The 17,391-nt window shown below is 35.2% G+C and overlaps 1 protein-coding gene and 1 pseudogene across 1 annotated transcript in view; both read left to right on the forward strand.

Annotated features, from left to right (window-relative positions):
- The first annotated feature begins 14,482 nt into the window (after positions 1-14,482).
- Positions 14,483-17,391, forward strand: part of LOC111411680 — a 17,589-nt pseudogene continuing 14,680 nt past the window's right edge.
- LOC111412922 overlaps positions 14,515-17,391 on the forward strand; it is a 6,854-nt gene continuing 3,977 nt past the window's right edge. The window contains exons 1-4 of the mRNA XM_023043788.1: positions 14,515-14,579; positions 14,753-14,809; positions 16,201-16,312; positions 16,497-17,312. Of these exons, the coding sequence (XP_022899556.1) occupies positions 14,515-14,579; positions 14,753-14,809; positions 16,201-16,312; positions 16,497-17,312 (1,050 nt within the window). The remainder of the gene's footprint in view (positions 14,580-14,752; positions 14,810-16,200; positions 16,313-16,496; positions 17,313-17,391) is intronic.

The following is a 17,391-nucleotide window of genomic DNA, read 5'->3' on the forward strand; positions in this document are numbered from 1 at the left end:
TATAAAATGTTCCTAATCCCCCTTTTGATCTTTTGCAACCGGAAGAACCACTTGTATTAAGAAACCAGAACCATGGAATCGTCTAAAATGTTCACCAACAATGCACTCAGAATGAATCACTTAAGATTACATCATAAAACATTTCGATCTATGCATCAACTTTCACTCAAGAACAAAAAACTCAGTCAAATTTATAAATCACTCAAGAGATGTAAGGAGTATTCGAGAGAGTTTCAAGAACTTGAAAGGCAGAGAGAAAATATGAATTGTCCATCCGACCCTAGGCAGAGGAGTGAATATATAAGAAGTCACCGGAAGGTCACGCATCCAACTTGGTGACACATGGCATCATCTCACGCATTAGAAGGATCAATTAAAGAAAACGCATTTCCCAAAAAAAAAAAAAAACCGTGTTTTTTGAGTTGCAAAGTAAGAGACAAATAATCAGGTCAATGGTCCAACTAATCAATCCGGTCAGCATCCTTTTATTCCACATCATTGTGCCACAATCTCCACAACAACTTTTCTGTCGTAGAAACAAATTTTTTATTTTTCAAAAACGCTGTCAAATGGGATTTGTCGCATGAAAACGAAAAACACAAATTCAATCTGATTGATTCCCACAAAGTATCAAGTTGGATTTATCAAACTGAAAGAAACTCTACAAACTATAATAATAATAATAAAAACCATGAATGTTGTAGCCCTTGTTTAAATAGAAAGTTATTTGAAAGAAACCCAAACAATTGAATGACAAAATTTCTTCAAAAACTCTACAAACTCTCCACGAACGCAATTCTCACATCACTATGTGAGAAATATGACAAAAACGCAACGTTGTTTAGTTCTTACAAACTCATAGGTAATTGATATTATGAGCACTTAACCATAAGCTATTTCACCAAAACTTTATGGAGAATGTTAGGACTACAGATGGGTGAAGTTGTCGTATCAACCAGTGTAAAATTGTTGGTGTTAGTACAATAAATACTCTTGTGTTTTGTATGAATTTTAACCCGTTAGGATTCTGAATTTTCATGTCAAACTAAATTTTATGTAATAGGAAAGATGACTGAAATATGTCACTGAAATACTATGAAACGAATAGTGAAAGCTCACGACTCTACTTGTATGAAGAGTTAGTTAATCATAAAAATAACTTGGCAATTTACATATAGAAAGTTTAAAATGGAATAATACTGTGGCTTCAAAATATTGTATATTTTTCCTTGAATATATGATATGATGATTTCAGTTTATTTTAGGGGTTCTTTCTTATATAATTTGATCAGATCATTTTAAGAACTTAAGACCATATTCTACCTGATATGTTTTAAAATTCCTGTGTTATTTTTTACTATTGTTCATTTTCTAAATTAATCTATCCAGAATGCATAATATAATGTTAGAATTTTGGTAAGCAAGATTATATATGATATATAGACATTATCCACTTATCTTCTTCCTTAATTTTGATTAAATTTTATTAAATTGAGTGCACCAAATATGTTCATATATGTTCCAAACAAATCGAAAAGCATAGCATGATCGTTAAATTATTTGGTCCACTTTCATCGTGCATCAAAATAAATCACGAGAGTAAAATAACTTATCACTGCATTTACCCACTAAAATAACTTATCACAACATTCAAACTTATGTCTTCGTGTGTGTGTGTCTATATATATATATATATATATATATATATATATATGAACAAAAGTTGAAGACATTTATTACAATTAAAATATGATGCAACAAACAAAAGTTGTGATTAGAATATGATTCTTTTCTACCAAATTCCTCACATCTATAAAAATTATAATATTGGAGTTTTCATCATCAGTTAAATTAAACATTTAATAAAATAATTGCATTGAAAATTAACCTGGTAAAGTTATTCTTGATAAATATATGCTGTTATTATGCATACCAATTCCCAATTACCTTTGTTAAATAATCATATAGCATAAGCCAACATTGTGGTTTGCACTCAGTGGCCTATCTGCAAAGGTCACTAATTTTGTGGCGGCATTTCATATTCACCACTTTACACATTCTTTGCTTGTGGATGCCACACGCACAATACTTTTCACTAATGTTTAAGAAACTAGACATTTTTAACTAATGAGAGTTCAAGAAGTAGATTAACACATAAGCCAATACCAACTTGTATATCTGTTAATTATAATTTAGTGGATAATTACTTTTCCATAAGACTTTTTCTATTAGAATTAATTTCTACCCAATGATGGATTGTCAACGATAAATCCATTTTTTTTTATACATATGGTGGGAATAGCTATGAATTTACTTGTTGACGGACAAAATCAGTCGTTTCATTCTGTCACAAAATCCGCACTGCTATAATGTTAAAAATAAATATTCAAATCAATATTTTAAAAACCGTCTCTAACATTGACTCGATAAAGTAAATTGTCAATAGCGACATGACCGGTTCTGGGCTTACCGGCCAGTTTTGCAACTAACTAATTTTCATTGTGAACTCGTCAATTTTGCTGGTTAACAAACTATTCGATTCTATTGGTTAACTGGCTGGTCCTTGAATGATTTTATCGAGTTTTTTCTTCAAAGTTAGGAAGGCATTGTAATTTATTAATTAAGTGTATATTCTTGAAATGTTACTATTTCCCTTCCAAAGAAATGACAAAAATTCCAAATGAAAAAGGAGGTGCACTAATTGGGCACATACTTACTGAGAGGGTTATGAATTAAAAATACAGATTACAAGTGTGCAATGCAACAATTGTAATTTAGCTACGATTATAATATTTAATTGTCACTAACCATATAATGTCCCAAATGTCGACACTTAAAAAATGCATCACACAGGTTGAACCAACGCATTAAGAAAAGCTCTTACAAATTGAAAAATGACTACGTGATGCATGAAAATGAAATATTATGTGAAAAAGCGACTAAAATGCTACATTTTTTAGTTGTTACAAACTCATGATGACTATTAGATATTATGAACACTTCCCAAAGACTATTTCATAAGGATAAAGCCAAACGACCTACGAGAATGACCGCAACGATGATCACACACTCACATTGATGTGTGGGTCCCGCCTGAATTAAATAATGTCCGACCTCCCATGTGTGTGTATGCGATCATCCCCGGTGTCAAACTCGATGTTCGTGTAGCATAGTTGATTTCATAAAAAATGTGCTGGAGAATGTTAGGACTATAGAAGTTGAATTTGTGAAATCAACCAGGCTAAAATTTTTATTGTAAGTATAATAAATACTCTTGTGGTTTATCATGTCAAACTAAATTTTAGCTAATAGGAAAATGATCGAAACATATCAAATAGTGAAAGATCACGACTATACTTGCATGAATAACTTGGGATAATTTAGATATTATAATAATTTAATGCGGAATAATAGTTTTTTTCAGTTCTTTGTGTTGTGTAATTTCCTTGGAATAGATGATATGATGATTTCAATCGTTTGAGTGGTGATTTCTTCTATAATTTGATTAGATCATTTTAAGAACTTAAGACAATATTCTACCTGATATGTTTTAAATTTCCTAGAAATCATATTGTTAAAATTTTGATATGCAAGATTAGATTAGGGATGATGTATGGACATTATTCACTTCTCTCTTCCTTAGTTTTATCAAATTTTATTCAGTCGAGCATATCAAATATGAACCATATATGTTCCAAAGACATTGAAAATAAGTTATTAGGTTGACATTCATAAACTCCAGTGCGCATCAAAGTAAAACACAAGAGTAAAATAACTTATCACAACCTTCGAACTTGCCATAATTTAGTCCTCCAAATTCATCATTGGCTGTAATTAATGAATATTGTTATGTAATATACCACTATATATCATTACTCGTTTCTTCATCGTTAGCACAATTCCAGAAGCAATGGATCCCACTGATTAAATGTCTAAACAAAAATGCATCTCAACTTCGTTAAATAATTAATCTGCAAAGTCTATTGTCACCTAGAACTTTATTAAGCACTATAAGTGCATTGTAGCATTATTCCTCATGACAAGTTAAATACAAATGCCTTTAGTCTTAGTGTGATAATCTAAATCAGTTATCAAGTGGAATTATATTAATTATATATCGTGGCAGTGAATTCCATTTGCCTTGTATATCAAGATCGACAAACTGGCTTTATTAGGTAAATGCTGCCGGAGTTATTTGCATTTGGGGTACGTTTGGTTCCATATCAAACCAGATAACAATAAAAATTTATCTTATCTGGAGTTTGGAATGTAGTGCTCGAATTTATTAATTCACGGAGCTTATCCTTCTTTAATCACGACAGATTAAAATAATTCCTCCAATATACACCACCTTGTTCATTGTTACCATCCTAATTCTATACAGTATACCAAACTCTTAATTTTAAGGAATGAACAATTCTGTCTAAACTTATCTCACTGTGAGATTCTTTAAATCCAGTATGACTAAGAGGAAGATAGGCTAGGATTAATTTAATCATGTTACTATCACTCATTTTGGTCCCATTACAAGAATGAAGGAAACCCGCAAAGAGTGTTTGCACAAGGAGTTTAGCTATCATTGAGTCATAGCTTCGATGACGAACTAACATATTGACCGAAAAGAAATAAGGGTACTTCTATATATGTGCAACCGAGTTACGGACCCTTACAACTATTTGTCTATATATGTGCAACCGAGTTACGGACCCTTACAACTATTTGTTGACGAATAGGAGGGGCAGCAAACAACATTCTTGAAGATAGCCTATTCGATCTCCTTGTTACTCTTTTTGTTAGGTTTCAGAAGATGTGTTAGGATTAATTTAATCAAAGTGCCATCATTCTAAATACCGAATACGATAATTTTTATTTTTATTTGATCTAATATGATGTGTCAAACGCAAGATATAATCTATATATACGCATGAGCTCGAAATGGGAAAAATTAGGTAATTTTGCCGGGACCAACAGACATGGGTTATTGGGAATCATACGTGCCCCAATTTATGCAAATGTTCCAAGCAACCAATTAATATCCCTAACTTAGGCCACAAAGAATAACAAAACAATGTACTTGTCCAACAGGTAATATTATTAGCTGAGTTGATTGGATTCCACTTTTAGAGCATTCACATGTACTAGGGTACGAATTTCTTTGAAAATAGCTATCTTTCTTAAAGTAGTGACAATGTCGACACCGTCATGACATTCACATGTACTAGGGTATGAATTTCTTTGAGAATATAACTATCTTTCTTAAAGTTGTGACAATGTCGACATCGTCATGATGCACACAATAAAATATAATATGAGATTTGAATGACATGTTTGATACATGAGATTAAATTTAAACAAGATTGTGAGAATCCGTAATGTTCTAATACTTCCAAGTTTATGTTCCTAATTACCAATTAGTTTAACCTTACGTGCGGAATTGACTAATTAAAACAAACACATCCCTTTTATTAGTTTCTAGATGATAAAGCATACAAGTCCGTTTTTCCCTAAGTTTGAATACCGCAATTGTAATTATATGGTTGGAAAGTAAAAACACAAGGTTTGATGACGGAGGAACCCAACGTGGAAAAAAACTCCAGAACCAAGCTAGTTACCTCCACTATAGACCTTTCAGGGTATACACAACAATTCATCACAACTCGTACTCACTAAGACTTGCTGTCATAGTCTCACGATCTACTGTCGTAGATGCCTCTAGCCTGCTGACTCCTGCTCTACCTCCTGTAGCCTCCTGCTACTGTAGACATCTCTAGCCTCCTACTAGACTTTCTAATCTACATCCTGCGGCCCAATCTACTGTTTTCTATAGTCTCCTGATCTTACACTGAATGTCTCTCCAAGTGAAACACCAAGAACCTCCTGCTCTTGTGCTTATAACTGCGCTTCAATTCACCCTTTTCAATCTTCCAATGAGAGAGTTCATTTCTTAACAGATTAAGGAGTCAGGTGCTTTGTATTGAAAACCTTGATGTTTTCCCAAAAATTGGTAGCCAGATCACAAGATGAATATGGTTGAATCCTTCAATGAATTATGTCTTGGATCTCTTGAACACGGATAAGTAGATGTTGTATAATGAAAGAATAATATGGCAACCTTCTTTTCTGATGTCCCAAATTTTGGTATTTATACTTGGGTGTAAATAAGCATCCTGGGCTGTATAAAATTCTTCAAAATGTGACCTAGGGTTTGGCTGCACAACACCGTTGCTCGAGCAACAAGTAGACGAAAAACAAGCGATGAGCTCTCTGTTATTTTCACTCGAGCGATGGTGGGACGAGAAGTTAGTAAGATTTCGGCGCCGTTTTTTCCTTGATTCCAACTTTAAACTCGAACCTTAAACCACCCTAACCAGTTATACATAATTGCAACCTAAATCCTTGGCTTTTACAAACATTCAATTAAATCCCTTTTGTTTACAGAATATCAAATTACAATATAGGACCTGACAAACTTCCCCTTTGGTATTCTATGACAAAACTATACAAATGAAATCAAGGGATTACAATCAATCAAAAACTAAACTACACTACCCAGTAAACCTAATCACTGAGTCTTACATTCCTTGTTGTACTTGTTTCCTAAAATCCAAACACTCACAAACCCAGTGTAAAAGTAGGTAATATAGGAAATATAAAAATTAAAGCACGCAATCACATATGCCAGTTTGAGACACGACATTAATGCCTATTAGAACACCAACCGAAACATCAAAATTTAAACAACAATGGATATGACACGGAATGCAATGCAACACTCCCCCTTACAGCAATCTCTCGTGAATTTTAAGCAATAATACAATGTATCTATATCTCTCCTCAACAACCCCTAGACATAGCAATGTAAAATGTAAAATGTCAATCAAACAGTGAAAATGTTGCAAGTGCAAATGCAAAGTCACCCTATGCTCTTATTTTTCTCCTCCCAGTTACTCATTTCTCTTCCCCCTTTTTGTCACAAATGATGGAGAGAATATTACCAAAATCAAACAGAACATTGACATATAATAATAATAATTGTAGTTGATAGCATGTACAAGTAAAATCAATAGACCATAAACCTTCCCACATACTCAGTTCGGATCAGAACGGAGTAAATAGTATAAGTGACTCATGTGTGTAAAGTGTCACTAATGCAATGTAAGCAGGACTCCAAACCTTAATTTTGTGAGAAGGACATGCCATCCACTGCCAATAAATATATCCCTCTACTGGTGAAAGTCAAACCTTAAGAGTACAGTAAGACCTATATTTATTATTTTATTTTTCTCCCCCTGATTTTGAGCATTTGTATATTTCAATTTTCATATTTTTTGCTCATCGTAATATTTCACATTTTTCACGTTTTTCAAGCTCATTAATTTTTCATCTTAAATGCAAGTTCTCCTCCATTAGGCAATTGAGATGACTTCTATAGCGAGCTTTAGGTCAGTTAATCCAAGTCAGTTAACCAGAGGCATCAGGTTTTAAGAGACCCCGCAGACTTAATTGCTCAAGTCAAATAGGCCCTGAAAAAGAGCATTAAGATATTGAGTTTTTATATGGGGGAATATTTTTGAGTTTAGATCTACTAAATTTGGTCAATTCATATTCAAAGTCATCCTATTAACACGCGAAAGCCATCCCAAATCTCACATACGCGATAGAGTCCTATTAATAAATTCATAATGTGTGCAGTACAAATGGTATATGAAGATACATATACTAAGTAATCCAAAGTGACATAAACAAGTAATGGAAATTATTCTATAACATATCAATTTCAGCTCATACATGATCATAACTTGCAAGTTCAAGAAACATATGTCATGCTATAGACGTGTTCTATGACAAATTGTATTTTGTGTTTTTCTATTTTTCTATTTTTTTGTGTTTTTCATTTTTCCAAAAATGAATGCTCACACACAAAAGAAAAATAAAACCTAGCACACAAAACAAACACAAAATATACATGTATCAAAGCAAACCAATTTAAATGCACATCCATGAAACCAAAAATAAAATAACAGAAAAATAAACACATACAAATGATACATGCACAGATAATATAACAATGAAGAACAGGCATGCATCCAAAATAGAAATATCTAATCATCTAGGTATATAAGTGTTCTTTCCCTTAAAAGTACTATGATCTGCAACAAGATTAGGTAGATCACTCTTCTTAACCCAAACCTGTCTAGTGGGAGAATAGTTCTCAGACAGTTGTGTCATCAATTTGGTCAAACGATTCACTTGATTAGTAAGTAATTTAATCTGACCAATAGACACCTGATTTTTGTTCCTTTTCAGCTTCATGTTTTTTCCTATTGTTCAATTACTGATGACATCTAGGATAGATGTGACCTAACTCTCCATAGTGAAAACATGCGGGAATAAACCTAGGACGTGTTATGTGAACGTTGACATCTATTCCTAAGTTGAAGGGTCCTATGCTGTCTCGTAGACCTCGGTCCTACAAATCCATTTTCCTTAGGTTCGGGATTAGACACATGTTTAGACTAGTCTTTGGCAAGGACAAATGTGGTCTTAGATGTGCTAGCTACATTATGATCTTTTCCCTTATATCCTAGACCTCCCCTGTTTTCAGCCGGCTTGCCTATACCTAGCATGTTATCTAACTTAGACGATCCACTGGTGAAGGCAAGAAGTTGAGACTTAGAATGCTCTAACTCACTCACATGGTTCACAACCTGAATTTGTAAAGTCTCATTCATGGCAATCAACTCGCTGACTTTTCTAGAGGACCTCTCAAGCTCACTAGTGAGATTCTTAACCCGAGACTCTAAAGTTTCATTCATTGATTTAAGCTCACTCAAGACAGTGGAAGATTCCTTAACGTACCTTCTAACTTAGCTTTCTCCGATTGCAGCACTTGAACAATCGTACTTAAGGCCTTGTTTTTACTGAGAATTTTGAGACTTTCTTGATACATTTTCTCATAGGCCTCTACGATATCTTCTTCACTCACAGACTTATCACCAGAATCCTCATTACTATCTATGTCATCATCTCTCTCACTCCTCGGTTCGGTTCCACTCTTAACCCTAGCAATGAAGGCAATGTATTTTCTACTTTTCTCAAGAGTGAATTTCTCTTTCTAATTGTCCGAGCTAAACTCGCCATTAGTGAGAATAGTATTCATAGCCTTCTCTTCAACTCTCCTAGCACTAGGGCACTCTCTCTTAATATGACCTATGCCTTAGCAGTTATGGCACCTCACAGATTTAGATGTTTTCCTATATTCACTCAGGTCACCTCGCTGTTTCTCTTGCAACTTCTTCTTATTTCTAAGCATCTTACGGAATTTTTTAGCAAGGTAGACCATCCCCTCATCATTGGGTGAATTTGAGTTAGAAGATTCGGTCCGAATATTCTTGAAAGATTTCAAGGCGAAAGACTTCTCCATAATGGGTTTATCCAAGGTCAGCTCATAGGTCTGGAAGGATCCAACTAACTCTTCCACCTTGATAGTACGTCATAAATGCGATTTTTTTATAAATGCGACTTTTTCCTTGCACGCCATGAAAGGTGACCCTGTTAGCAAGCACGCCGTAAATGTTAATTTAATTTTTAAAAAATCCAATTAAGATGAAATTTAAAATATTTTTGAGTATAAGCTAGCATGATAAACAACATTAAACTAATCAATTATTCTAAACTTAGATGAAAAAATTAACCCAAACATTTATCTTTTAAATAAAATGTAGCAACCAATACTTTCCATTCCTTCAACTAAGAGACATAAATTCAACAGACATATCGAGATGGTCTTCCATGGAGTCTTCATCTTTCTTGAAATGTTTCTCTATGGTAAAACTGGAACCTCTTGATGCTTTCCTTGCAACTGACTTTGATCTTCTTCCAGTCATACCACTCGGTATCGATAATCTGTGAGTACCAACAACCAATTTTGAGAGGGATCTTTCCTTTCTCTTTGCCGGTAATGTAACCGGAGTCACCACTTCAGGTGCCAGCACCTTTCTCCTCTTGTAAGGGAATATCATAGTCCTACATCTTGCAAATTATTATCCGGCCTAATAATCAAATATCAATAGAAATACTTAATAAAAAAAATTCTGAAGTTTTCAAATGCCGAATTTACGAACATTAAGGTACTTGTGTTCCTAAAAAAGAAGAGCATATAATCTTATCATTTACACTGACAAGCCCTACTCCACATCAAATGTTGAGACTAATACCCTATAGTCTCTACTTGTATTAGGACAATGATAAACCTGCTTCCCAAAACTTCAATACAAGTATATGTAGATATAAGTTCTTATACTAAATACTAATAAAAACACTAGTTAACCCAGAGCTTGGGTAAATTTTTTACATGGAACTCCTAAATCATTGTCTTGTTATTACTTTTTTATTATTTTTCATTTCGCATAACGTTAGAATTGTCAATGTTAAGTTAGTGATGCCTGAAGTTTAATTGCCTGCACATTGAATCAACCTAAGGATGTAGTACGGTACATTTCACATAATATGAGTTCCAAATATCTATTTATTCTTGCAATCTGAGATATCCTGTTGTATCATGCAAACAAAAATCCCATGCTTCACCCTGTGAACAACCAGCGTAGCATTGCAATGCTCATAAGTTGGTAACAAGATTGTGAACTAAAAAAGATACTACAAGTATAGTTGTAGTATATTTGCAGTTGTAACCATGTGCTGAAATAGTTGTAAAATGGTAATGTAATGCACTTTTCTGCTAGAATTCCAACAAAAAACATCATAACACTACATGCTTAGCAATTCTCTCTTTAACATTCACCAATTTCTTTTACTATAAATGCATATATACCACCAAAACTAAATGAAAGCGTTTCACTTTTGTAAATACATTTATCCCAAAAAGGAAATACTGAAAATATTTTTTACGAATAATGAAATCATAAAAGTGAGTTGCATAAGATCAACCACTTGAATGACACGAGCTACTGTCTTTTTTGAGCCACTAGATTCATCCCACCACATTTACTATTTTAAGCCTCTATATATCTCATGGAAAAAAAATATAGTAAAACAAGAAACAAATATATTATCCTTTAACAGATTACTTAAATAGCGGTTGTCTAAGACTACAAGTGGGATTCTTTTTTCTTATTCAATGGATCTTGATTTTCAAAAAATAATAAATTTCTATTTCATTTAATAATAAACTCGAGCTACCATGTATTTACACTTGTGATGCCTCAATCATTTACTGGCCTTACCCTTCCACTCGAATCAATCAAACTTGCATACAAGCTCCCAGCCAATAAATATCCCAGTGCTTATTTCTCAAAAACAATCTCTTTAACCTTTGTCTTGTACTTAGTACACAATGCGTCTCATTCCTTTTTGCATTCCTGAAACAGTACTAAAGCTGTGGATATTCGTAGTTCTTGACTAAAAACTAACATTTATACACAGAAAGCACTAACAAGGAAACTAGATCATCAATATCATGGGGCTATCAGAGGATATTAGCCTTGTGAAGATTGTGAATTACTCCATTAAACAATTCCACCGAAATTTATAAATGGAATTATGGATAGTTACACTTTCAACTCTATATTGTGGAATGTGGGACATTGCAGGCTGCAGTCATTCTAATTTCTACCCAGTACCCTGTAGTACCCACTATCCACATACCACAACTCTGGCCAGAATTGAAACAATGAAACTACATCTTATGATCTTAAATCTTAATTATCACCAATAATATATACAAATTTCAACAAAACGTCACTGTTCAATCTAACTCATCTGAGGAATTCTTCGATGCAAAAAAAGAGAAGAAAGAACACATATAAATCAGGCGGTGGCTTGGTGGACGGCTGAGATAGAAGTGATAAGAGAAAAGACGGCGTCGCCACCAAGCCGTCAAGGTACGAGTGCATAAGTCCAGACTCCAATGTCGATTCTGCGCCTGATCACCCCTCACAAGTCTCAACGGGGACAATGAAGGGGAAGACGGGTGACTTAGGTATATGAAAAAAAAATCGGTAGTGCTATGGGTACATTGTGGTGTCCATTTTGATGTCCAAAATGGACACACGGCACCTCGGCATTGGCCGAGGTGCCTACCACACTTGGGCCCATAGGACCTCGGCCAATACCGAGGTGCCGGGTGTCCATTTTGGACACCATAATGTACCTCAAGCATTTTTTTGAAATCGAGGCCCTTAAAAACATTGGGCCTGAGGCATGGGCCTCACTTGCCTCGGCTCAAAATCGACTTTGTGCATAGGGCTCTTCGATGTATTGGGTATTGACTTAAGTATGTGGGGGGCGGGGGGGAAAGAGCATTTATTGACTTAGGCATGCCCTATAAGAACACCGTAAATATTCACATTATATGATGTGCACAAATGCACACTGTAAATACAAGAAGTTATTGATTTTTTACGACATACATATAGTGCATGCCGTAAATAGTCTTCTTTCACGGCATACCATAAATACAAGCGTAAATTCATGCCATAAAAATCTGCTTTTGTTGTAGAGGTCCTTACTTTCCTCAATCGCCGTGACTTTAGGCCTGAACCGCTCAGGTAAGGATTTAAGAATTTTTCTCACTATTTTAGGCTCGGTGATTTCTCTCATAGGTTGAAGCTAAAATTTACTATGTTGTTTAGACTTGCATAGAAGACATAAAAAATCTCATCAACCCTCATCCTAATCTCTTCAAATCTAGTGGTTAGCATCTGCAGTTTGGAGTTCTTAACCACATGTGTTCCCTGATATGTGGTTTCTAAAATATCCCAAACTTCTTTCGCTACCTCACACATGGATACTTTCCTAAACTCCTTAGGGGAAATTTCCATAAAGAGGGCATGAAAGGTTTTACTAATCCAATTGTATCTATCTAGCTCAGACCTAGACCAATTTTCTATGGGTGTGGGAGTGACAACATCGTTAACTGTGGTGCCAGGGACAGACCAACCATTAACTACACTCAACCAAATCCTTTCATCCATAGATTTCAAAAACATCTTGCATCCTAACTTCCCAGTATGCATTATTACTACCATCAAAATAGAGCAGTACACTCAACGGGGTACTCATCTAGACAATGTAAGGCCAGGACTCGTGTTTAGGCTCTAATAACACTTGTGAGAATCCGAAATGTTCTAATACCTCCAAGTTTACGTTCCAGATTACCAATTAGTTCGGCCTTACGTGAGGAATTGACTAATTAAAGCAAACACATCACTTTTATTAGTTTCTAGATGATTAAGCATACAAGTCCCTTTTTTCCCTAAATTTGAATATCGTAATTGTAATTATATGGCTGGAAAGTAAAACACAAGATTTGATGATAGAGAAACCCAATATGGGAAAAAACTCTAGGACCAAGCCATTTACCTCCATTATAAACCTTTCAGGGAATACACGATAATTTCTCAACTCGTACTTACTAAGACCTGCTGTTACAGTCTGAAGATCTACTACCATAGATACCTCTAGCCTGTTAGACTCCTGTCTACCTCCTATAGCCTCCTACTACTATAGACGCCTCTAGCCTCCTACTAAACTTTATGATCTACCTCCTGCAGTCCAATCTGCTGTCTCCTACAGCCTCTTGATCTTACGCTGAATGTCTCTTCCTCAACAGATTAAGGAAGCCAAGTGCTTTGTATTGAGAACCTTGATGTTTTCCCAAAACTGGTTGCCGAATAACAGGATGAATATGGTTGAATCCTCCAATGAATTATGTCTTGGATCTCTTCATCGCAGATAAGTAGATGTTGTATAATGAAAGAATAATATGGCAAACTTCTTTTCTCACGTCCCAGACTTTGGTATTTATACTTGGGTGTAAATAAGTGTCCTGAGCCATATAAAATTTTCCAAAACACGACCTAGGGTTTGGCTGCACAACAATGTTGCTTGAATGACAAGTGGATGAAAAGTGAGCGACACGTTTTCACTTGAGTGATGTGGGGGCAAGAGCATGCGACGAGCTCTCTATTATTTTCGCTCGAGCAGTGGTGGGACGAGAAGCTAGCAAGATTCCAGCGCCTTTTTTCCTTGTTTCCAACTTTAAACTCGAACCCTAAACCACCCTAACCAGCTACCCATAATTGCAACCTAAATCCTTGACTTTTATAAACATTCAATTAAGTCCATTTTGTTCACAAAATGGCCAATTATAATATAGGACCTAACAAAGATAATCAACAAAATTCGTCATGTCTCAATTCCTAAATGATATTGAATTCTATCCAATCCAACATATCAGGCATGGTCTGAATATTGTGTTTTAGTATTTAAAACCATTCCACTTTAGTTTTTGAGAGCAAAATAGAACAATTAGGCAAAACAAAAGGCAGTCTATTTGTTTATTCTACCTATGTATTTTAGTGGCCGTACATTACTTACTACACTAATTACAACTACAAAAGATGGAAATTAAGTGGAATGCTTTCACTTCAGTGTCAATTTATTATTGAATTGGAGATGGAAAGGGAGTGAACAAAAGGGTATTTAAAGGCTTGCATGTTTGATTGGAATTTGGTGCCAAGAATTGGTGAAAGCTCTAGCTACGCATTATACTACGAAAGGTGAGTAGAAATTTGATAAGCTTCTTTAACTTTTAAGAAAATGCATTTTACTTCTTTCGCTTTCTTTTATCACGACGTGTTTGTAAATGACACTCTTGTATAGTTTGCTTGAATGTTTAACCATATTATTTCTCTGCTCCTAATTTTTATTTTTTTTCCTTTTTTTGTCTTAGATTGATATCTTCATATATGCTATTATATATAAAATCTCCTGTGAGTGCATACATTAGGTAATATATATGTGCCCAAGGATGAAATTAAAGATTAGAAATTTTATGAAACTTTAATATTAATAACATGAAAATCTAATTACTTAATTGTCAAGATTCTCATGCCAAATTACCAAGAGAATTATAAAGTGCGGAACATATCTTAATTCATTGGGAATTATTCTTTGAAAATGGGATCTTGAATCTTGAATACTGGCTCTTTTATTTCTTAAATTCTTGATCCCGGTTTTGTTTCTTGATTCATAGCCTTGATTCTTGAACGCCTTTTTCTTGATTCTTGATTTTACATTGTCAATTCTTGATTGTGAATTTTCGGATCTTCCTCTTCAGTATGATTTCTCTTATATTCTTGTATTGATGGAATGATACAAAAAATGAGAAGTACCCTATATATAGTTTACATGTGCATTTCGTTCATCATGAAATACAATTTTAAAGGAATCTGATCTCTACACATATAATCCGGTCTACACTTTATGTAGATGCCCAAAGCCCAATACCTTAAATTCCTTATTAGATCACTTTAATTTTGGGCTTAACTTTAAGATAACATTTATACACAATTAATTACATATATCGACCCACGTGGTAAATTAAATATTTTCACAATAGCTATTTTATATAAAATCTACTACGAGCGCATAAATTAGGTAATATGTAAGTGCACAAGGATGAAATTAAAGATTAATACTTTTATGCAAGTGCCAAAAATAACAAAAGAAGTGAAAATATTTTAGGAATATGATGATCAAACTAGAAATAACTTAAGACTGATTAAAGTGATAGATTGAAGCACGATAAATCACTACCCTTAAAATTGATTCATCATCTCAAGATCCGTATAACAAGTATATAAGAAAATATTAACTAAGATATGTACAAAAGTCATGTTTTCCATCCTGGGGATGGAGACATTTTGTAGTGCTTTGTAATCTCATATTATACATTTATGAAGCTTAGTCTAGTAAACTATCTTTTGGATTTGTTAGCTAAACATTAGAGAATGCTTATGCACATTGAATTGAACAAAAAGATTAGATCATAACTCCAAATTAAAAGATAGATTAATAGAAGAATGAGAATGAAAAATATATCCGTTACGGGTCCCACACAAGAGATAGATTTTCAAATATGGTGCTTGATATGATAAATAACGGTCATATTTTTCATTTTAATGAGTAAATAATGATAAATAAATAGGGGCAATATCATAACTTTAACGAATCATTGCAACCAGGGACGGATTGGGGGAGAGGGGGCAGGGTTGTAGCCCCCCCCTCTCAGGCCCAACAAATTTTTTTAAAGGTATTTTTATTTTTTTGGGTAAAAAATTAGTTTTTTATGTGTAAAAATTTTTTTTCCACATAGTAGCCTGATTTGAAATTTTATAGCTCAGTCTTGGATCCAATACTGGATTCATCCTTGATTGCAACCATAATCACTGGTGTAAATGGTTCAAGTCGGGTCCTCATTTCAGATCAAGCCAAACACGGCTTAACCTACGTTAGAAAACTCAATCTACTTTTCACTTCTAATTATTTTTACCCTTTTCAAAGAAGTTCAAAGTCGAACTCAATTTATACCTCTAACTATACTACCAGTATATTTTTCTTAAGCAATTCATGAGACCCTCAAGCTATACCGTCTTTCTTAACTTGTTCCATGTTGGAAGTTACTTTAATTCTAGTTGGGATTGGTGCTTTTACAAGACCAGTCGCAGAGAACCACCATCCCTCATTTAAGCCCGACGGAAGTGACGAATCAACAACCGCCTCAAGCGCCACCCGCGGTTGTCTCACCCACCTCTCAGCGGGGAGCGGGAGACGCGGGAGCCCCAATGACCGGAACTCAACAGCCCCCGCAAACCATGGTGGACCTGGAACGAAAGATGGAAGAAATCATGTCACAGAAGATAGACGATGCGTTGTCCAAAAGGAAGGATAGGCGGAGACAGAGGGTTTTGGAGGAAGACCCGTTCGCCCCAGAAATCATGGCGGTCCCTTTGCCTAAAGGCTTCAAACAGCCCATGATTGAAGCCTATGATGGAGTTACGGACCCGCTTGACCATCTACGAACTTTCGTGGATCTGATGAGACTTTATGCTGCCCCGGACGCCGTGATGTGCCGATCCTTTCCCCCCACGCTCAGGAGGGAGGCAAGGGACTGGGTAGCAACCTTGGCCCCGCGCTCTATCAAGTCATTTGATGAGCTCTCCAGGAGCTTTGTGGCTTATTTCCTAAGCAGCAAGAGGAAGAGGAAGACAGCCATTGGGTTGATGCAGGTCGTACAGGACAAAGACGAGTCATTGCAGGAATACTTAGCCAGGTTCAGCCGGGCGACTCTTGGCATTAGAGACCTGCAAATGTCCGCAGTGGTTACAGCCTTGATGAATGGAACGCGAAATCGGGCCTTTAAGATGTCACTGTCCAAGAACCCCCCGGAGTCGATGCATGACCTATTAAAGAAGGGAGACAAGTATGTCGATGCGGAGGAAGCGGAGAAGGTAACTAAAAATCTCAGGGATGGAAGGGAGACGGAAGCTAAAAAGCGAAAAACATATGACGAGCAAAAGCACAATGATA

The sequence above is a fragment of the Olea europaea genome, chromosome 16 (assembly GCF_002742605.1).
Source record: "Olea europaea var. sylvestris chromosome 16, O_europaea_v1, whole genome shotgun sequence".
Taxonomy (NCBI): domain Eukaryota; kingdom Viridiplantae; phylum Streptophyta; class Magnoliopsida; order Lamiales; family Oleaceae; genus Olea; species Olea europaea.